At 38.3% G+C, this 22,338-nt stretch overlaps 4 protein-coding genes across 4 annotated transcripts; all 4 read left to right on the top strand.

Annotated features, from left to right (window-relative positions):
- The first annotated feature begins 2,706 nt into the window (after positions 1-2,706).
- LOC137042028 (trace amine-associated receptor 4-like) lies at positions 2,707-3,726 on the top strand. The gene has a single exon (XM_067418714.1). It carries the CDS (start codon positions 2,707-2,709, stop codon positions 3,724-3,726), a length of 1,020 nt encoding a protein of 339 aa, XP_067274815.1.
- A 4,968-nt stretch (positions 3,727-8,694) lies between these two features.
- On the top strand, positions 8,695-9,720 carry LOC137042027 (trace amine-associated receptor 4-like). The gene has a single exon (XM_067418713.1). The coding sequence runs from the start codon at positions 8,695-8,697 to the stop codon at positions 9,718-9,720; it is 1,026 nt and encodes a 341-aa protein (XP_067274814.1).
- A 3,984-nt stretch (positions 9,721-13,704) lies between these two features.
- On the top strand, positions 13,705-14,730 carry LOC137042026 (trace amine-associated receptor 4-like). Its single transcript, XM_067418712.1, has one exon. The coding sequence runs from the start codon at positions 13,705-13,707 to the stop codon at positions 14,728-14,730; it is 1,026 nt and encodes a 341-aa protein (XP_067274813.1).
- A 6,376-nt stretch (positions 14,731-21,106) lies between these two features.
- Positions 21,107-22,129, top strand: LOC137042025 (trace amine-associated receptor 4-like). The gene has a single exon (XM_067418711.1). It carries the CDS (start codon positions 21,107-21,109, stop codon positions 22,127-22,129), a length of 1,023 nt encoding a protein of 340 aa, XP_067274812.1.
- Positions 22,130-22,338: the final 209 nt, after the last annotated feature.

Here is a 22,338-nt window from a genome sequence, read left to right as displayed (position 1 = left end):
AAGACTCCATTTGTCCATTGTTTATTTCTAAAGAAACACGACAATGCATAAAAGGCTCCATTACCTTGTATCTTACAGTATCGCCCCGCAGAAGTAAAAATTGTTTTTGTAAAAATAGGCTAACGATTGCGTCATTACCAACGCGACTCTGTCACACAGTTGAGAAATTACCGTATAGACAGGAGGAGACGCTCAGAAGCTATCTTTTACTGTCTATCAGACAGTCGGGGGGACGTTGAGACATAAAGTCTGATAAAGTCAAGGGAGAAGAAATGGGAGAAACCGATAGTGAGCCAAAAGCAACGGGACAAAACATTTAAACAACGGGATTCAGATTTCACTTTCCACAACTACTAGAAGACCTACAGCTGTCAGACAGGTTGCTCACGTCACATCTACGTCGTCAAGCTCAGTCTGAGCCTGCGCAGTTCGCTCAGCCATCAGGAAGTGAGTGATCTAATTGACTTCATTTTCTGCCGTTTAAGTGTATGGGAATGCTGTGTCCATTTCGTTTACTGTCTATGGCTAATGTACAGAGGTGATGATATTTATTTTAGTATATTTTACCAAAAACCACACTACTAAAGAATCGTGTAAAACTCAGTAAACATTGGCTTGATATTATTGCTTGTGACACAAGAACAAAATATATGTATGCAACTAAATTAACGATCTCTTAAATATTTCCTAATTTCACTAAACATTTTAGTGTTGTGATTTATTTATTTATTTGATTAAACATGGATCTTTATTCTGCTAAATTATTTCTTTTTTTGTATGGTCATTTAGTAAATATAAGCACCTAATTTGTATGTGCAAACTGGGTGCCGGTGTGATGAAACGTTATGCTCGGCTAGATTCTCCAAAAACTCATTCATCTTCGGATGTGGAGCCGCGCGCACTGTTACAAAAAATGCGCTGCACACCGCCAGGCGAAATGAGGTTTTGTGGACCCAATGCGGACGACCGCTCACTCCGCGTTGACGTAATTTTTGCCTCACACACCCTTGCAATCATGCGGACGCGTTGAGTACAAACAAGGCTTAAAGCTTTGCTGACAACGGTAGCACTGTATTGGTCAAGTGCGCTAGCAGCGTGGCTGATAACACAAAGTAAACATTATTTTATGAATAGTATCATAAGATTGTCATTGAATGGATTGAAACAGACATACACTATATTGCCAAAAGTTTTGGGACACCTGCCTGAACATGCACATGTACTTTAATGACATCCCATTCTTAATATGTAGGGCTTAATATGGAGTTGGCCCACCCTTTACAGCTATAACAGCTTCAACTCTTCTGGGAAGTCTTTCCACAAGGTTCAGGAGTATGTTTATAGGATTTTGTTCAAAACCATTTTTTTAGAAGCTCATTTGTGAGGTCAGACACAGGCACAGATGCTGAAGTTCCTTTCACTGGAACTAAAGGGCCAAACCCAACCCGTAAAAAACAACAAACACACACCATAATCCACCCTCCACCAAACTTTACACTTGGCACAATGCAGTCAGTCAAGTAAAGTTGACAGTCAAGTAAACCCAGATTCAGCCATCGGATAGCCAGACAAGTGTGATTTGTCACTCCAAAGAACATCTCTACAGATGCTCGGCCATCGAAACCCATTCCATGAAGCTCTTTCTCACAGGTGCCGCTCTGATATATCCTAAAGGTGTTCTATCAGGTTGAGGCCAGGACTCTGTGCAGGCCAGTCAAATTCTTCCGCACCAAACTCACTTATCCATGTCTTTATGGACCTTGCTTTGTGCAAGAGGCCAACTGTTCCGACAAAGCTGGAAGCATGAAATAGTCCAACATGTCTTGGTATGCTGAAGCATTAAGAGTTAATTTCACTATGACCATGGAATATTTAATAGTGAGGAAATGTAACAAATGGTCTTATTGCACAGGTGGCAAACTATTACGGTACCACGTGTGAGTTCACTGAGCTCCTGAGAGCGACCCATTCTTTCACAAATGTTTGTAGAAGCGTCTGCATGCCTAGGTGCTTGATTTAATACACCTGTGGCCATGGAAATCATTGGAACACCTGAATTCAATGATTTGGATTGGTAGAAATTTTCCTGCCAGCAATCATAGGGCTTTGTACCCATGGGTATGTTAGAATGGGTAAATATATTAATGGGGAACTATGGCAAGGAAAAGTAGATTGTAAATCTATTATCTGATCCACACTCTGGAGCAGATGCTGACGGTAATGCACCAATAAGCTGGATGCCAACTGCCGTAAAATAAGAAGAAGAAGGAGGAGAAGAATTATAGGATTTATTCATGCTTTTTAATGCCAGGTTAGGGCTACACACATTTCTTTGGCCCTCTACAGCCTTGGACACCCCACGTAAAAAACTCTAGTTCCGCCACTGACACCCTGATCATTAAATAAGGACACATAGTTGAAGTTTTTTCTTGTTTTAATCTCCTGAGATGTTGTTTTTGTAACTATGGGTTACACTGACAAAAGTAGGGGGGTTAACCTAATATCTGAGAGTATTTATAAACAAGACTGAACTGCTCTGAGTCCATATAGTGAGTTAAACTAGATGGACATGTACTATACCTTTCTTTGGATATTGGTCTTCTCCAAACTATAATTTATTCAATTATTCTGTTTTTATTTTGTTTTATAAATGTCTGCCTTTTTATGGTTACAAAGAAAATCTTCACAGCATCTGGAGCAGACGTGATGACTTCAAACAGAACTGACTCTGAGAATGTGCTTCTCTGCTTTCCACTCCTGCCGGACTCCTGTCCTAAATTGCATCGTCTTACTGTCCTTAAAGTGGCAATGTATGTTTTAATGGTGCTGATGATCCTCACAACAATTTTTGGGAACCTGCTGATCATCATCTCCATCTCTCACTTCAAACATCTTCAGTCTCCAACTCACATGATCGTTCAGTCGCTGGCAGCTTGTGATTGTCTGCTGGGCTCTTTGGTCATGCCGTACAGCATGGTGCGATCTGTTGAAGGCTGCTGGTATCTGGGAGATTTTGTGTGTAAAGTGCATTTTAGTTTGGACATGACCTTCTGTATCTCTTCCTTACTGCACCTCAGTTTAATATCGGTTGACAGGTACTGGGCCATTTGTGACCCTTTGAGGTACAACAGGAGGGTCACAAATAACACTGTGACTTTAAGTATAACCTTCACTTGGCTGTTTTCATTTCTCTACAGCTTTTATGTCGTGTTTTCAGGGATAAATGCAGTTGGACTAGAGATGCTTATATTGCAGGTTTACTGTGTGGGAAGTTGTGTTCTGTTTTTTAACAAACGGTGGGGTATTATATGTCTAATTCTCACATTCGTCCTTCCCGGGATGATCATGAGCTCTCTGTATATGAAAATCTTCCATGTTGCAAGAAAACATGCAAAGGTTATGTCAGAAAGAGTGACAGCAGGAGGGATGAAGAGCCAAAGCTCTGCACACAGAGAGAGAAAGGCAGCAAAAACTCTGGCCATTGTCATGGGTGTTTTTTATTTCTGCTGGCTGCCTTTTTTTACTGTTACTGCTGTTGACCCTTTTTACAATTATGTAACCCCACCTGATGTTTATGATGTTGTAATATGGTTTGCATATTTTAACTCCACTTGTAACCCTTTGATTTATGGATTTTTTTACCCTTCTTTTCAGAATGCATTTAAGATTCTTATATACACTTATATCTGTGGCGTCAAGGATTTAAACACTTTAACTTTTGAATGAACACATCACTCACATTTATTTCAGGCATTACAATAAAGTTACATTTTTGTGTCATTCTTTTTAATTCATACGCCATTTTGCAAATGTTTGTTATGAAAATGCAAATGTTTCTTATGAACTTTGTACATTTATAATAAAACATACTACTTAGCCTGCTTTTTTTGTGAAATTAACATTTTAAATTGATTGACGATTTTAATTGCATTATTCATCTCTCTTGATAGCATTTTAAAGGGGATTACATAAAAAACTCCCTTTGTTTTATTTTTTTTTAAACATTTTTGCTTTGATTTACATTGCCTGATTAAGATCAAGACTCAATAAAAAACACTTTCTGCTATACTATATTCTGCATACTATTTATCTAGGCTAATGAAACCTGTGACAAATGAATATTAAGTTAAAAAAATATATATCAGTCGATCCATATCAAACATGTTTATTTCAAGGCTATTACCATGGCCACATGTACAGATTTTCATGCACAGAGGGGGATTTTTAGCACATCGCGCTATAGTGATGCCGTTCTCGACAATGTACCTTTAGATTTAGCACTTACTAGCATGAAGAACGTGAAGAGAAGTGTTTTTTTTCTCCAAAATAAGTGATTTTTGATTTTTTTTTTTTTTTTGCAGAATCTGTTAGTTAAAAAGTTAATCGCAGACGAGCTGAACTGTGGCAGTTACACCGAACATTTTTTGAAGTACTTCTTTGACAACCCGGACGGTTATTAACAACCGCTCGCTGATTCTGAAGACCGTCTAGTATGCATTTGCAAGGAGGCAAGGATTAAATGTTTTGACATTTGGGTATAAAGTGTTTTAATTCTATAATATATGGTGTAAAAATGTCTTAGTGCTGCCCTCTTAAGGTTGAACGGTGGCTACTGCAGTTGAATTTTCCTATTGGACGTTGTGGTGCTTCCAGCCATAGACAGTAAAAGAAATGGACCGAGCGTTCCCATTGACGTCAACGGCAAAATAATGAAGTCAACCTAGGGGCACTCACTTCCTGATGGCTGAGCGAACTGCGCAGGCTCAGACTGAGCTTGACGACGTAGATGTGACGTGAGCCTCCTGTCTGACAGCTGTAGGTCTTCTAGTAGTTGTGGAAAGTGAAAGCTGAATCACGTTGTTTAAATATTTTCTCCCGTTGCTTTTGGCTCACTATGGGCTTCTCCCCATTCTTCTCCCTTGACTTTATCAGACTTTATGTCTCCACGTCCCCCCGACTGTTTCATAGACAGTAAAAGATTGCCTGCGAGCGTCTCCTCAGGTCTATACGGTAATTTCTCAACTGTGCGACAGGGTCGCGTTGGTTATGACGCAATCGTTAGCCTATTTTTACAAAAACAGCTTCTGCGGGGCGATAGTGTAAGATACAAGGTAATGGAGCCTTTTATACATTGTCGTGTTTCTTTAGAAATAAACAATGGACAAATGGAGTCTTTAAACGTCTCAGATGTAAAGTTATTCACTGTCAAAGTGACTCAAAAATGAATGGGAGTCAATGGGATGCTAACAGGAGGTGATGGCTTGGTTAGCAATGGCAGCCCCTAGGGGTGGAACGCTTTCCGAGCGCTAGATTACCCCCTTGCTTCCAACGGCTCACTATCCACGCCCCTGGCACGAGCTCACCACGCCCTAAGAAATGTTTTTCCTTGATCACATGATGAGAACGGCTTCAGTCCAGTATGAGCGCTCATGTTACATGAAGTAGAAACATTCTGAATGAAACTTTCTCGTCACTTGCTTTCAACATCCTAATGAAGAAAATACAGATAAATAATGCAGTTGTAAGTACATGTTAAGCTTTTCTTCTGATATTTTTGCCACCCGTCATGTCTACAGATAATTCTCATACTTCAGACGCTTTCAGACCAAGCCTGCAGTCTCCCTCTCAGATACTGAAGCTTTGGTGCCTCTATCGCCCCCCGGTGACCGGTCCCAGTATAACCGCCCCTCTGTGTTTTCTAATGGACGCGAGGCAAAATAACAATAAAATACCACTTCAAATATTTGTTCCCCAAAGTTAGTTTATGTCATTGTAGGCATTTATCATCACGATGATTTCATTTCAAGTGTTCGTTTTTAAAATAAGTTTAGTTTTAGTTCTTTATCTGATGCTATAAAAACGGGGGGTGTGACGTCATGATTGACAGCTGAGATCGACGTCTTCTCTCAGTGAAGTTGTCACTGAGGCACTAACGGACTTTTTTCTGGATTTTTGGGAGCAGATTGGAGCTTTAGCTTTAATTTCTGCATTTCCATAACTGTTTATTTCACACCAACATAATTAATTGTTCTGCATCTGCGAGAGTGTGGGCGGGCTTTTGATATCGCAGCTGTACTTCCTGCGCTCTACTGCGCAGACTCGGTCCCAAGATGTCAGCGCCGTGCAAGCCGCCTGAAAGCTTCAAATATGGCAAGCGGAAACGGATGATGTCGAGTCGTCCATATTTTTTTACGGCCTATGTTTCAGACACGCAAATGGTTGCCGTGGTAATGAACAACAAATCCGTAACGTGCTAGACTGCTGGCGTATGTAGTCTAACTTTTATTTGAGGAAATCTGTTGTAATAGGCTATTAGGTTTGAACGTATTGGTCCTGCGCTTTTTTAGTGGCATTCAGTATAAGGATATGACTGTTCAGTGTTCATAGATTAGTTAGTGATCTCATTCTCTCTTGCGCTGCTGCTTCGCTAGCATGAATTAATGAATGAAAGCATCGTCCGCATCGGGAGTTAAGGTAGTTTGAGCCAGCGGCTCGATTGATAAGGCTCTGTGTCCACAGACATTTCACCCTCCTCCCCTTCGGTGAAGGTGGTGGAGAAAAGTCCTCTTCTTTAGATGACCGCTCTGTTGCAAAGCTACTGTCCTCACTCCAGTCACTATCCATCTTTGTGAGTCTGACAACTGTCAAACAAGTTGTCACTACGGGTCTCAGGTGCACGCCCCCCCGCTCAGCCCCGCCCTCATCTCGTCCCCTCTGTCTCCGCTTGGCTCTGCCCACTTTTGCAGCATTTTTCAAATATTGCCAGTGGGCGGAGTTAGGCTGTTAGGAATGTGTGAAATAAAATAAAATAAAATTAAATAAAAATGTGTACTTCCCTATTGAACATTTTCTTATTTAAAACATTATTAATGTTGCAAAGGTATTTATAAAGATTTTTAAAAATGCACTGGAAAAAAGTTAAATTACGTGGCAAATATTGTCCCTTAATAGAAAAGGTGTGACTGCAGTCTAAGTAGAAGAGAGGGGTCAAACAATGAACCAATGACAGCATCACACAAGACACAAGAGGGCATGGGAATCACATGACAACCAGCAAACCTGACAGAGAACATGATAAACTGAGAAACATAACAAAATAAGAACATGAAACAAGGTCGGAAAACCTTACTGGATGCCCATGATCTTCAGGCCCTTAGACGGCACTGCATCACATACAGGAATGCTACTGTAATGGAAATCACAACATGTGCTCAGGAATACTTACATAAACACTTACAGAAATGTAGAAATGTCGTTGAAAACAATCCACTGCGCCATTCGCCGTTGCTGGCTAAAACTATAGGTCAAAAAAGAAGCCATATCTAAACATGATCCACAGGCATTTTCTCTGGGTCAAGGGCCATTTAATATGGATTGTGGCAAAGTGGAAAACTGTTCTGTGGCCAGACGAATCAAAATGTGAAGTTCTTTTGGAAAACTGGGACAACATGTCATCCGGACTAAAGAGGGCAAGGACAACCCAAGCTGTTATCAGCACTCAGTTCAGAAGCCTGCATCTCTGATGGTATGGGGTTGCATGAGTGTGTGTGGCATGGGCAGCTTACACATCTGGAAAGGCACATCAATGCTAAAAGGTATATCCAATTTCTAGAACAACATATGCTCCCATCCAAACGTTGTCTCTTTCAGGGAAGACCTTGCATACTGCATCAAAAGTACTGAAATGGCCAGCCTGCAGTCCAGATCTTTCACCCATAGAAAACATTTGGTGCATCATAAAGAGGAGGATGCGACAAAGAAGACCAAAGACAGTTGAGCAACTATAAAGTCTGTATTAGACAAGAACGGACAACATTCCTATTCCTAAACTTGAGCAACTTGCCTCCTCAGTCCCCAGACTTTGCAGACTATTAAAAAAAAGCGATGCCATACAGTGGTAAACATGGCCTTGTCCCCAATTTTTTCCCATGCAATTAAAAATCAACATTTTCTCAGTTTAAATATTTGACATGTCATCTATGTTATATTCTGAATAAAATATTAAAGTTTGAAACTTTCTGTTTTTATCCACAATTTGTACAGTGTCGCAACTTTTTTGGAATCGGGTTTGTAGGCTTTAGAGCAACACCAGGGTAAGTAAATTAAGACTTATTTTTCATTTTAGGGTAAAATATTCCTTTTAAAGTTTAACATACACAACAACAGAAATAGCAGCGCTAAATCAAAGAGAGTTGCGCAACTTTGAAGTGAAACCAGTGGAATCATTGTCCGAAGCCTGTCTTGTCTTATGCATTTTCGTGACATGCTTAAATAAGTATCAACTATTTAAAGTGAAAATGAGTTGAAAATATAATTTATGATTTGTATATATCTTTAGTAATATATTTCAGCCGATAAGGGGCAACCTCAATCTCCATTACAGAATAATCTCTCCTGAGTTCATGTTGTTTTTGTATCTATGGGTTACATTGACAGATGAAGGGGGGTTACCTCAAATCTGAGAGTATATATACAAGACTGAGCTGAGACTGAGTCTGTTTAACAAATTAGCCCATTTGTGTGGGTATGTACTGTGTTTATATTCACCTTTCTTTGGATATTTGTCTTTACCGTATCATTATTTATGAAATAAGTCTGGGCTCAATTGGGTTAATATTTTTGTATATTTTTAAATTTACAAAACAAGTATTGTGTTTTAATCCTGCATATCAGTCGTTATCTGGTGCAGCCGTGATGATTCCAAATGAAACTGACCTTTACTCTGAGAATGTGCTTCTCTGCTATCCACTCCGGCTGGACTCCTGTCCAAGAGCTCAGCGTCTTACTGTCCTTAAAGTGGCGATGTATGTTTTCATGGTGCTGATGATCCTCATTACAGTTTTTGGGAATCTACTGATCATCATCTCCATCTCTCACTTCAAACATCTTCAGTCTCCAACTCACATGATCGTTCAGTCGCTGGCAGCTTGTGATTGTCTGCTGGGCTCTTTGGTCATGCCGTACAGCATGGTGCGATCTGTTGAAGGCTGCTGGTATCTGGGAGATGTTGTGTGTAAAGTGCATTCAAGTTTGGACATGACTTTCAGTATCTCTTCCATATTGCATCTCAGTTTAATAGCTATTGACAGGTACTGGGCCATTTGCGATCCTTTAAGGTACAAAATGAGGGTCACAAATAACACTGTGACTGTATTTATTATCTTAACATGGCTGTTTTCGTTTGTGTACAGCTTTTCTGTTGTTTTTACAGGGGTAAACAACATTGGTTTGGAAGAACTTATATTGCAGATTTCTTGTTTTGGTGGCTGTGTTCTGTTTTTTAACAAAGAATGGGGCTTAATTTGTGCACTTTTTGTGTTCCTAATTCCAGGAACTATCATGAGCTCTCTGTACTTGAGCATTTTCAATGTTGTGAAAAAACATGTAAAGGTTATGTCAGAAAGAGTGACAGCAGGAGGGATGAAGAGCCAAAGCTCTGCTCAAAGAGAAGGAAAAGCAGCAAAAACTCTGGCCATTGTCATGGGCGTTTTTTATCTCTGCTGGCTGCCTTTTTTTACCGCCACTGCTGTTGATCCTTTCCTCAATTTTGTGACTCCTGTTGATGTTTTTGATGCTTTGGTTTGGTTTGGATACTTTAACTCCACTTGTAACCCATTGATCTATGGTTTTTTCTACCCTCGCTTTCAGAAGGCCTTTAAGATTCTCATATACACTTATATCTGCGGCTTCAGCGAGTCACGAACCTTGACATTTGAATGAATGGGAAAAGATATTAACTTTACCAGACATTTAATTATAAATACATAATTACATTTTGAACACGTAGAGGTTTAATAATAATATTGTGATTTTCATCTTTCGTAATTAAGATTTTATTGTAGTTTTATCACCCACTATAGTTCAAGTTTTCTTGAACAAAATATATATTTTTAGCCTGGCATAAGCCTGTTGAAGGGGCCTAGTCTTTTGTAATGATTTCGATGTAAATCAAGGTCATTGAACATCGACCAATACCTCAACCATAGTTTCTGAAATGTAAAATTTGTAAATTAAAAAAAAAACATTCTTGGTTTGTCATGTTATGAATAAGATTAATAAGCTACTGATTAGTAAAGGTTTATCTGTATCTATAAGTATAATGAGTTGATTTGACGTAAACTGTGACTCTGGAACCTGTTTCATAAAAAAACTGGAAGACTTTCAACGACTTTTCACCTCTGAGACTCACACTGTCATTAAAAGTGAGAAATGATAATAAGTCTCCTGGGTACTTGTGTGGACAAAGCACAAACATTGCATCATGACTAAGGTGTGTGTGTGTGTGTGTGCGTGTGTGTGTGTGTGTGTGTGTGTGTGTGTGTGTGTGTGTGTGTGTGTGTGTGTGTGTGTGTGTGTGTGTGTGTGTGTGTGTGTGTGTGTGTGTGTGTGTGTACAGTATGAATCAGTGACATTTATGGAAGATCTTGGAATTGCTACAAATTGTTAATTTACAAATGTCTGAGTATTTGACTGAATTTGGCTTGAGTGGAATTTTAACTTGTGTCTCCTTTGTCAAATGTTTTAAACCAGCAGCTTATGTGGCTTTATGAAGTCAGTCTACATTTAGTCATATTTAAAAACCATATTAAGTAGTGCAGTAGTCTAGGCCTATTTCAGATAAACATACATCAATGATTTTTAATTTATGATGGCTTTCAAATTGTTGATGTGTTTCATAGTATTCTGTTTATACCATTTGGAGAGAGGTTAAAATCAAAATAAATGTTCTTTACGTAATGCGCATTTATGTATTTATGTAGTATATACTATATATACATCGATCAGGCATAACATTATGATCTAATATTGTGTTGGTTCCCCTTTTGCTGCCAAAACAGCCCTGACCCATTGAGGCATGTACTCCACTGAAGGTGTGCTGTGGTATCTGGCACCAAAATGTCAGCAGCAGATCCTTTAAGTCCTGTAAGTTGTGAGGTGGAGCCTCCATGGATTGGACCTGCTTGTTCAGCACATTCAACAGATGCTCGATTGGATTGAGATTTGGGGAATTTAGAGGCCACGTCAAAACCTCAAATCATTCCTAAACCATTTTTGCTTTGTGGCAGGGTTCATTATGCTGCTGAAAGAGGCCACATCCCATAGGCTGTAGTTTTGGAGATGCTCTGACACAGTCGTCTAGCCATCACAATTTGGCCCTTGTCAAACTTGCTCAAATCATTACACTTGCCCATTTTCCTGCTTCTAATACATCAACTTTGAGGACAAAATGTTCACTTGTCTCTAATATATCCCACCCACTAACAGGTGCCTTGATGAAGAGACAATCAGTGTTATTCACTTCACCTGTCATAATGTAAAACATTTACATTTTAATAATAATCAAAAAAAAAGTTGTGTATTGTGCTAATTAATTGAGATTTCTTACAGCTCTTACAGGTTGTTGGCCTTGTTTGTTTCGTTGCTTCTATTGCTCTACCCTTTTTTGTAAGTCGCTTTGGATAAAAGCGTCTGCTAAATGATTAAATGTAAATGTAAATGTAAAATAATGTTATGGCTGATCAGTGTTTATACATTACATACTGTTTATGGGCAGTTGATGTATCACAACAAGTGTTCTTCAGCGTGAACACTATACTAAACATTATTTTAAAATTCCTAGTTTCATGACATAATTGTTAGAGAGATTATGTTGAATGCTTACTTTTCATTTTGAGAGAAAAATTTACTTTCATTATCCATTCATATAGATAGTCTAAATTTAAAATAAACCATGGTGCACCAAATACACAATCAGTTCCTAGACTTGCATTCTGCTGGTTTATGGAAAGTCTCTATAAAACATTTAATGAAGTTAACTGAACTGAGAAAACATTTTCAACTTGTTATAGTTGTGTTGATACAAATGATTGAGGCTTGAGCAGGGTTTGAACTTGGGTCGCCTGTGACAAAAGTTTAAAAACAGCACAACTACAGGCTATGTGCCTAATCTATATATAAACATACCATATTTAATAGTACAGTAGCGTAGGCCTACTAACTCAGATAAACTACATTGACAGAAAAATAAATCTTGATTGAAGCAATTTAAAAAAAAAAAATGTATAGTGTCTGTGCTGGTATTATAAACATAAAGTTAAAGAGTTTGCCTGTGATAATGTGTGTGTTTTAGGCCAAAACATAGAAACGAGTTAAAATTTTAACACTTCCAGTTCTTCATCCTGAAGTCAATGGTTAAATGCTTGAAAAATATATACATTTCTCGATTTTATTTTTAATTTATTTTTTTACGAACCAATATTGATTCTTAAATACCAAGAAGTCTTTTCAGTTTTAAGTTCACTAAATCAATCGTTGTGCTTTGTTAGGGGTTTTGATAGAAAACAAAGTCTATTTTATTACGAAATTTAAAAAAAAAGAAATGATATCTGATATCTCATCTGATATCTTATGATATCTCTATTCTTTATCATTAAACGCCTCGTTAGAGAAGCAGCAGGATGGAGCCCACGTGAACTGATCATCTCATCCGCTTTAACAGCGTAATATAAACACGAACGTACTTCTTAAGGTATGTTAAAAGATAGAGTACAACTTACCGAAATGGCGAAATCCGTATCACGACACATGTAATTGCTCAAATAGTGTTTCAAACGAAGAAAGACCTCAACAGCTTGTAAACAATGTCACGTAGGCTAATGTGACATTTACCTCAGAAAATGTAAATGTTTTATATACATAAAAAAATAATTGTACAAATATAATTATGCAATTATTATTATTGCATAAGTAAAGTTATTATTATATTTTGATTGTTTAAGTGTTAAAAAATATTGTTTTCCTCGAGGAAATATACTAGCCTATGTAGGCTAATCAAATTGAGTCGAAAGCAAGCTCAATATATTTTTTATTCTATGACAAGATACATCAGTAATACCGTCTTGTGATTTTTTTCTTTTCTTTTTTCTTTTAAGCGTTCACTTTTTTTCTTTTTTTTCTTTTTTGATGTAAAGTGTTGTCAGAGGTTGTCAAGAACATTAAACATCAGCAGTTAAACAGGAGCTTCCGCAGCCTCCATGTGTTTATAATAGTACTCTTGCAAACTATTAAAAACTAAATTTAAGGGAAAATATTAAAAAAAGAAAAAGAAACAAAAGATTGGATTTGGAAGAGTTGTTGGAAGCTTAGTGGTGGTGACGTTTAAGTCATGTGACCATAGTGTAGTTTGTTCATACCCAATGTTTAACTTTTGTATTTAGGCTTCAAAACTAATAAAAGTTGGGTTAATTTGTGAAGATTATAATGATGAACAAAATATGTAAGAATCAAAAACCTGAATTAGTCTAGTTCAAACACATATAGTCCAAAATTTAGTCCCACTGAATAGTACAGCATTTAGAATTACATTTATATGGATAGATAGATGGATAGATAGTCATTTTATCACCACCTGGGGGCGCCTCATGTACAATGATTACTACAGTTACTGCACCATTGTTATTCAAATATGTTTATGAGGGTCAGGGTGTTACCTGTGAGTATTTATAGCTCAGACTGAGCTGCTGAATCCATAAACTATATGTAGTTTCTTATGTGCATGTACTGTATATTTTCTTTGTTTTTTGGTCTCCATCTGACTGTGGTTGATTCCCTTCAGAGTTTCAATGTTATCTTTGTGATTTTATTTTTTACATTTACAAACGAAATATTGTGTTTTGATCCTGCATATTAATTTTTATCTTAGTAATGACCTCAAATGAAACTGACCTTTACTCTGAGAATGTGCTTCTCTGCTATCCACTCCGGCTGGACTCCTGTCCAAGAGCTCAGCGTCTTACTGTCCTTAAAGTGGCAATGTATGTTTTAATGGTGCTGATGATCCTCATTACAGTTTTTGGGAATCTACTGATCATCATCTCCATCTCTCACTTCAAACATCTTCAGTCTCCAACTCACATGATCGTTCAGTCGCTGGCAGCTTGTGATTGTCTGCTGGGCTCTTTGGTCATGCCGTACAGCATGGTGCGATCTGTTGAAGGCTGCTGGTATCTGGGAGATGTTGTGTGTAAAGTGCATTCAAGTTTGGACATGACCTTCAGCATTTCTTCTTTAATACATCTCAGTTTAATATCTGTTGACAGGTACTGGGCTATTTGTGATCCTTTAAGGTACAAAATGAGGGTCACGAATAACACTGTGACTGTATTTACTACCTTCGCATGGCTGTTTTCATTTCTCTACAGCTTTTCTGTCGTGTTTTCAGGGGTGAACACAATTGGCTTGGAGTCATTTATCATGCAGATTTACTGTGTGGGAAGTTGTGTTCTTTTTTTTAACAAACAGTGGGGTCTTATTTGTTCACTTCTCACATTCTTCCTCCCTGGGACGATCATGAGCTCTCTGTATATGAAAATCTTCCATGTTGCAAGAAAACATGTAAAGGTTATGTCAGAAAGAGTGACAGCAGGAGGGATGAAGAGCCAAAGCTCTGCTCAAAGAGAAGGAAAAGCAGCAAAAACTCTGGCCATTGTCATGGGCGTTTTTTATCTCTGCTGGCTGCCTTTTTTTACCGCCACTGCTGTTGATCCTTTCCTCAATTTTGTGACTCCTGTTGATGTTTTCGATGCTTTGGTTTGGTTTGGATACTTTAACTCCACTTGTAACCCATTGATCTATGGTTTTTTCTACCCTCGTTTTCAGAAGGCCTTTAAGGTTCTCATATACACTTATATCTGCGGCTTCAGTCACTCAAACACCTTGATACCTGAATAAATATTATCATATTAACTTTAATATTTTTTTCCTGCTACTCCATTCATGAATAAATAATTGTAAGATTGTTTATTAATGTAAATGTGTCAATGCTATTGTAAGAGATTATTTTATTGGGTATGCATTTTTCTCTAGTCTAACCATCCCAAATGTTAGACAGTATCGTCTTAAAATTGAACTCCCCACAAGACAGGCTGTTTTGTAGATACTCTGACCCAGTCATTTAGTCATATCTATTTGGCTTTTGTCAAAGTCATTTTATTTTCACATGCCCATTTTTCCTGCTTCTAAAATGTGAAATTCAAGAACTGACTGTTCATTAATATGTAGGGGCACACATAAGTTATGCACAGGTGCGCAAGCAAAATAAAAGCACAATTACCATTTCAGATCTAGTAACTGTAATACTGTATAAGATTTTTATTTGAACTGAATACATATTATTTTAGACCGGTGTGGCGCACATCTGGCGCTCATTAACACTCGCCACCGGCCCGGTCTTACGGTCCCTCGCCTTGCAGCTTGCCACATACATGTTTTTTTAATTTGAGTGAGATAAGAATGTGTCACGTAATGAGCTGATTATGCAATGTGAACTTTATCATAAATTAAAATGCAAAAAGTGTTCAATATTATTTACAAACAAAGTTCACAAGCAGCTGTATTCGGCAGAATTATTTTGGGCATATAGATTAACTACAGGATGAATCAACACATTCTCACTTCCAACTCGTCACATATTGACACTTGGTCAGGACTCCTCTGGGTCAATTTTTAACGCACAGGGTACCCTTTAGCATAATTTTTTGATGTGCAGGATACTTGATTGATTTCAATTATTTGCCCAATGCGCCAGATCAAGACGCATTTAATGCTTTGCATTTGTTAAAGATGACATGATTTTATAAATATTTATAGGCTTTTATATGTTGGAGCAACTAACCCCACTCCTACCCACTTCTAAACAATATAAAACTTTAACAGGCAAATAAAAGTACAGTCAGAGGTATTTATCAAAACTGATCTTTGATAGTGAAGAATCTCTGTTTTTGAATGTGTGCATGATCTTCGGCGGATGGAGACACTGTTCGCTTTTGTGGATCTTCTTCATACAATCCAATCATTTGGCCTCGGAACACGTGGAATATTTGTACTTTTTTAATAAATTGTGCCTTCAGTCGTATCTGCCTTTTATATCCTGTGTTCTATATCATATAATACACAAATGGGTGGGTTTACAGATAGAGTTGGGTTACGTGTTCAAACGTGTCTAAATGGCATAATGGTAAAATTATAACCCTATATAGCCCCTTTTACACTGCACGTCAGACCCGCAATATTCCCGGAACATTGCCGGTGTCATGACAAATCCTGTCCCCCTGTGAAATCGTGTCCGCTGGTAGCGGTTTTAAATGCCTGATCAAAAGTTGTTATACATGGTTCTGGACAATCAATTGTTTTAAAATAACTAAATAATAAACTAATAAACTATGAATTCATTGCCACACTAAGTACACACGCAAAACATTTATTTGAAATATGTAATTGATTGCTATAATGGGAGTAAAAACATGTTCTGAATTATATACTTATATAAGCACTTATAGCTTCAGTTATATACTACTAATATATGAAACATATGCTTTGTAAGACATTAAAGACTATTTTAACACAATTTAAACAGCAAAAATCAAAACGCGATTGTGTAAGAATTGTAATCAGGCTCTGAACAGATTACCTATTAAAAAATGTTTCAGCCAATAGAATCGCTCTGGGGGTCCTTGCGGACACGATTTCACAGGGGGACAGGATTTGTCATGACACCGGGTCGCCTTCTGTGTGAAAGCAACCACGTCCCGGAATTGATTACCGAATTGGACCCGCTGTGTGAAGAAAAGCCAAAACTAATGCCGCAGCGTGTACGTAGTTATCGTGCGACTCCTAGAGCTTGTTTTTTCAATAATACAACCCTGCAGTGCCAGAAGAGCTAGTCTGTGTTTTAAACGCAGAGAGTGATCGTATACAAAAGAAACTAAAATTAAACAAGCAGAAATGTGTGCAAACTTGACACAAGTCGAGAACACGGAGCTCCTTACTATCCGCGCAGAAGCTGAGATCGCTTGCCGTTGTACGTCACATCAGGATGTCACGTGTCAACTCTAACCCGGGACCGTTACGGGTTGTGTGTGAAAGCGCACATATTACGGTATTTCGCTGGCAGTGTGAATGGACCAAATCTAGCGGCCCGGGAACAAATGCCGGGTCGCATTATCCGTGTATTTGCCGGAATCGCAGTGTGAAAGGGGCTTATGAGACGAGTTGGGTGTGAGAATGTGTTACATGAACAGCAATTACATCAGATAATTAATCGTCATCTTATCAGTAGATTCACTGCTGTCACGTAGAATATTATAATTTCAACTTACCTAGAGTGTGTCAAGGAAGTTTCCATGTATTTCTCAAATGAAAGCCAGAGCACCACTGTTAGGGTTTGCGCTCTGGAAGCATCAGGTATATCCATATGCTGTGTTTTGCAGAGGTGGGCGGTGTGGCAAATCGTGGACATATTTGTTGATCCTGGGTTTTGGTGTGCACTCGCAGTTACATGTTTTCATTAACAAATGTTTATGCTGCTGTCGGGACAGTTGGTTGCAGAGTTTAGGAAGTGTCAAATTGCATTGATTGACATAACCATTGTAAGGCATTAGCAATGTAATTCAGACAATATATAATGGAAATATCGATTCAAAATATTTTGAGTTCTTTCCAAATATCATTAAATCGGAATGTTTCACAATACATTGTTATTCTTATGGAGATGTTGCTTACACAGCATCTGAATTAAAGCACCCTCAGTGAATTCTGGGAAATTTCAGGATTCCAGAACAAGGCTGGACATTCACATCTAAACATAAACCTTTTATTTTAATCTACGAAACTTCAAACTATGTTTATTTATTTTTTATAAGAGTGTTTACAGTCTTGCATTTGATGTAGGAGTAAAATACAAGCATAAAGCAGCAGCAATACGCATGACGTTAATGCAGCAGCATCAAGCCATTTACGTTAAATTACTCCGACTACTACAACTAGGCATAGAGAACATGAGAAAATGTGTAGCCATTTAACCGTGACTCACTTGCTCAACTTCCCGCAACACTTTTCCAAGGCTAATGTTTTGAAGGGCGAAGGCACCCGTGTGTGTTTCGGGCTGGGTTCAGCTGAACACATGTTAGAGTCATGCTCTTTATTCATCCGTTGTCCAATACAAGTATAGAGGGTTTTGACAATGACAATTATGACAATGTTTTATTCACCTTATATATATGCACCGCCTGGCAGCCCACATGCCTAACGTTGGTCTGCTTGGGGGAATAATGTGTAGGCAAATCTAGTAAAGCCATTTCTCATACTCAAAACTAAAGGGCCAGGCACACAGATAGCATACACATGGTTCCCATGGCTCTTCAGTTTTTAGGTAGATCTACTGGGGAGTGTGGGCTGAACTGTCATCTTGCCTTTTGCATTTTCTGACGTACAGTACACTTGTCTTGTATTGTTCAAATATCATGTCACCTGTACACTGTGTTGTGTATGTATTGGCAGTAGAAAGTCCCATAGCAGCGTAGCAGATCTATTCTGCCAAGACCAAACATATCAAAATGGTCACGCCCATTACCAAGCCAAACAGCGACTTACATCATGTTTCCTATAACAACAGCTGACATTTTACATTTTACATGCAGTGAGAGAGTCACATAAACCTTGTGAAATCTGATCTGTGCAGTCAGACTGAAATATCCAGAAATGCGATTTGAATAGGATTTCAAACCACTTATGAATGTAGCATTTCATGTGATCGATCATTCAAATTGTCTCCACCTCGGGGCACATCATGTACCACGATTAGGCCCCGCCCACACAAAGCCAGAGCTTTCCCAATCCGATCTTTTTTTTTTCTCTTGGTTTCAAGAAATATCTGCGTACATATGAGAGCAATAAAAACGACTCAAATCAATTTTGTATACATCCCAGGCCAGTATGTGGCGCTGTAATTCTGCCCCAGAAATACACTAAAAAGGAGAAGAAGAGTTGTGGCTAGAAGGGGTGTAGCAGTGGCAGGAGGTGAGGCAAAATCTCATGATAAAATAACAATAAATTTGCTACTTAAACGTGCAGTATGCAACTTTTGGCCACTAGGGGTCACTCATTCAAAATAATAACAACTGACGTACTTTGGTGACGTCGGGAAAGTGCGTGGGCTCATGGGAGTTGTTGTCATTATTGCCAGTCAACCAGCGAATCTGGCATCTCCAGCAGAAAACATGTTCACTGACAAGGTAATTGATTGTTATATTACATCTCTATTATTGTTAAGTTTAGTTACGGCTTTTCACTTTATGTAATGTCAATCTAATGAAATAGCAGCGAGCTACCGTTACTTAACAAACTTATCAGTAACGTTAGCTAATGTGCGAGACAGAATGTTGTGCGGGCGGTCGCTATGCCAACATACCTATAAGTTGGTAGGCTATGTTGACATATTAACCGCGCATCATAATTTGAGTTACTCAAATTATAGATATATTGACATGGCATCCGCGATTGTCGAACATTCTGTATATCAACTGTTCAATAAGGAAATAAATTTCAATTTAGTTTATCATTACCAACATAAAACAGTAAATGAGAGAACCAGCACCTGCAATACGTTGTTCATTGGAACACGCGCTGTGTCGCTCCCCTCGTTCATCAATCATTCTAATAAACATTTATTTTGGAACTCAGAGATATATGAATAAGTAGATCATTATTAAATCAATATTATATGTAGCTAGTATTAACATATGATAAAAGTGACGGTCACCTTATATTAATGGACCAAGATAGTGGCATATTACCTTATGAAGCTAACGTTACTTTCTCCAGCTACATATAAAACCAATAATAGCTAGTCCATCTGCGTTTTACACATGACATCATCGTGTCACCAAATATACGGATAGAAATACTTTTGAATCAGTTTTTAAAAAAATAGCTCTTTCAGTCTCCAAAAACAGAGAATCCGCCTGTTTGAAAAGCCGATACAAAATGTATAACATTACGTATTCAGCTAAACGCGTCTCAATGTGGTCAAGATCGCTATGCAATATGCAAACATACAGCATGTTATGATTATATGATTATTATGTTAGCTGAATGGTTACTTAAATGACCTGTTTATTAAAACGCAATCGAGATCAGCATCTCTCTGCAGTCCGAGCTTGTCACGAAGATTTCGTCATCTTTCAAAGGCTTCTCCAAGGTTTACACGTCTCTTGCTTCTTCTACTGTCCCAAAATCTTCTGGGGTCATTTTTTTCACCCTTACGTTTGCGCTTTGTTGAGCTGGCAAAACGTACAGGCAAAGAGTAGTCATGATCCATTATCATACAGACTTTTTTATACGGGGGTTCCCCTTATACGGTCTGTCAGTGCTCCTCTTTGAGTTTGGCGGTTCCGCCCATAGATATCTATGGTTCCGCCGAAGTTCTGCAGGAAGCAAGACGCAAACGTGGATATGACGTGAAAGACTGGCGACATAACGGAAATAAAGACACGGTCCGTGTCTTCGAATTAAAATATTAATTTCTCTGGATTTAGAAGTTAATTGGAACTGTCGGGATAATGTAAACACACAACTTTAAAAAATATATAACATAGATATAGTGATCTTTTATATTTTTAATGCTGAAACATTACATATTGTGCCTTTAACCCCAACCCTAAACCTATACCCTTACAATAATGCAAATACGGTAATTAAAGGACACAATATTGATGTGCGCAGGCCCAGTGCCCATAGTTGTATCCCTTAACTCTTTCACCGCGCCGGACGTAGTGTGATGACATCACCGTTACACAAAATATACGGATTGGCTGTACACATGAAAATGTAAGAATGTCGTTTTCATATTTATCCACTCTGGGACCCGGTTTCAGAAAATATCGGTTTCACGCTTCCAAAACGCCATATCCGTGTGGACGAAACACTGATACGGTACAAAATGTATATGTATACAGCTAAAAACGTCTCCGTGTGACGGGGCCTTAGTTACTGCACCATTGTTAGCATATTCAAATATATTTATGAGGGTCAGGGTGTTACCTGTTTGGGAACCTGAGTGAGTATTTATAGCTCAGACTGAGCTACTGAATCCATAAACTATGTGTAGTTTCTTATGTGCATGTACTGTATATTTTCTTTGTTTTTTGGTCTCCATCTGACTGTGGTTGATTCCCTTCAGAGTTTCAACAATATCTTTGTGATTTTATTTTTTTACATTTACAAAGGAATTATTGTGTTTTGATCCTGCATATACATTTTTATCTTAGTAATGACCTCAAATGAAACTGACCTTAACTCTGAGAATGTGCTTCTCTGCTATCCACTCCGGCTGGACTCCTGTCCAAGAGCTCAGCGTCTTACTGTCCTTAAAGTGGCAATGTATGTTTTAATGGTGCTGATGATCCTCATAACAGTTTTTGGGAACCTGCTGATCGTCATAGCCATCTCTCACTTCAAACATCTACAGTCGCCAACTAATCTGATTGTTCGCTGTTTGGCAGCTTGTGATTGTCTGCTGGGCTCTTTGGTCATGCCGTACAGCATGGTGCGATCTGTTGAAGGCTGCTGGTATCTGGGAGATTTTGTGTGTAAAGTGCATTCAAGTTTTGACATGGCTTTCAGTATCTCTTCTAAAATACATCTCAGTTTAATATCTGTTGACAGGTACTGGGCTATTTGTGATCCTTTAAGGTACAAAATGAGGGTCACGAATAACACTGTGACTGTATTTACTTCCTTCGCATGGCTGTTTTCATTTCTCTACAGCTTTTCTGTCGTGTTTTCAGGGGTGAACACAATTGGCTTGGAGTCATTTATCATGCAGATTTACTGTGTGGGAAGTTGTGTTCTTTTTTTTAACAAACAGTGGGGTCTTATTTGTTCACTTCTCACATTCTTCCTCCCTGTGACAATTATGAGCTCTCTGTATGTGAAAATCTTCCATGTTGCAAGAAAACATGCAAAGGTTATGTCAGAAAGAGTGACAGCAGGAGGGATGAAGAGCCAAAGCTCTGCTCAAAGAGAAGGAAAAGCAGCAAAAACTCTGGCCATTGTCATGGGCGTTTTTTATCTCTGCTGGCTGCCTTTTTTTACCGCCACTGCTGTTGATCCGTTCCTTAATTTCATGACTCCTGTTGATGTTTTTGATGCTTTGGTTTGGTTTGGATACTTTAACTCCACTTGTAACCCATTGATCTATGGTTTTTTCTACCCTCGCTTTCAGAAGGCCTTTAAGATTCTCATATACACTTATATCTGCGGCTTCAGTGACTCGAAACACCTTGATACCTGAATAAATATTATCATATAAACTTTTATGCATCTTTGACGGATGATACTCCAACCATGAATAAATAATTATAACTTTGTTTATTAAATATAAACAAAGGCAGTGCTACTGTAAGAAATTACTCGATCTGCCATGCATTTTCCTCTCCATGTTAACCACCCCAAATGTTAGACTGTATTTAATCAGTAGGTAGCTAGTCTTTAATCCCCACA

The sequence above is a fragment of the Pseudorasbora parva genome, chromosome 15 (genome assembly GCF_024679245.1).
Source record: "Pseudorasbora parva isolate DD20220531a chromosome 15, ASM2467924v1, whole genome shotgun sequence".
NCBI lineage: Eukaryota > Metazoa > Chordata > Actinopteri > Cypriniformes > Gobionidae > Pseudorasbora > Pseudorasbora parva.
This window is presented reverse-complemented; position numbering and strand designations above follow the sequence as displayed.

Excerpts from the sequence above, each read along its gene's own strand:
- LOC137042025 (XM_067418711.1), top strand. The coding sequence starts at position 21,107 with ATGACCTCAAATGAAACTGACCTTAACTCTGAGAATGTGCTTCTCTGC.
- LOC137042027 (XM_067418713.1), top strand. The coding sequence starts at position 8,695 with ATGATTCCAAATGAAACTGACCTTTACTCTGAGAATGTGCTTCTCTGC.
- LOC137042026 (XM_067418712.1), top strand. The coding sequence starts at position 13,705 with ATGACCTCAAATGAAACTGACCTTTACTCTGAGAATGTGCTTCTCTGC.
- LOC137042028 (XM_067418714.1), top strand. The coding sequence starts at position 2,707 with ATGACTTCAAACAGAACTGACTCTGAGAATGTGCTTCTCTGCTTTCCA.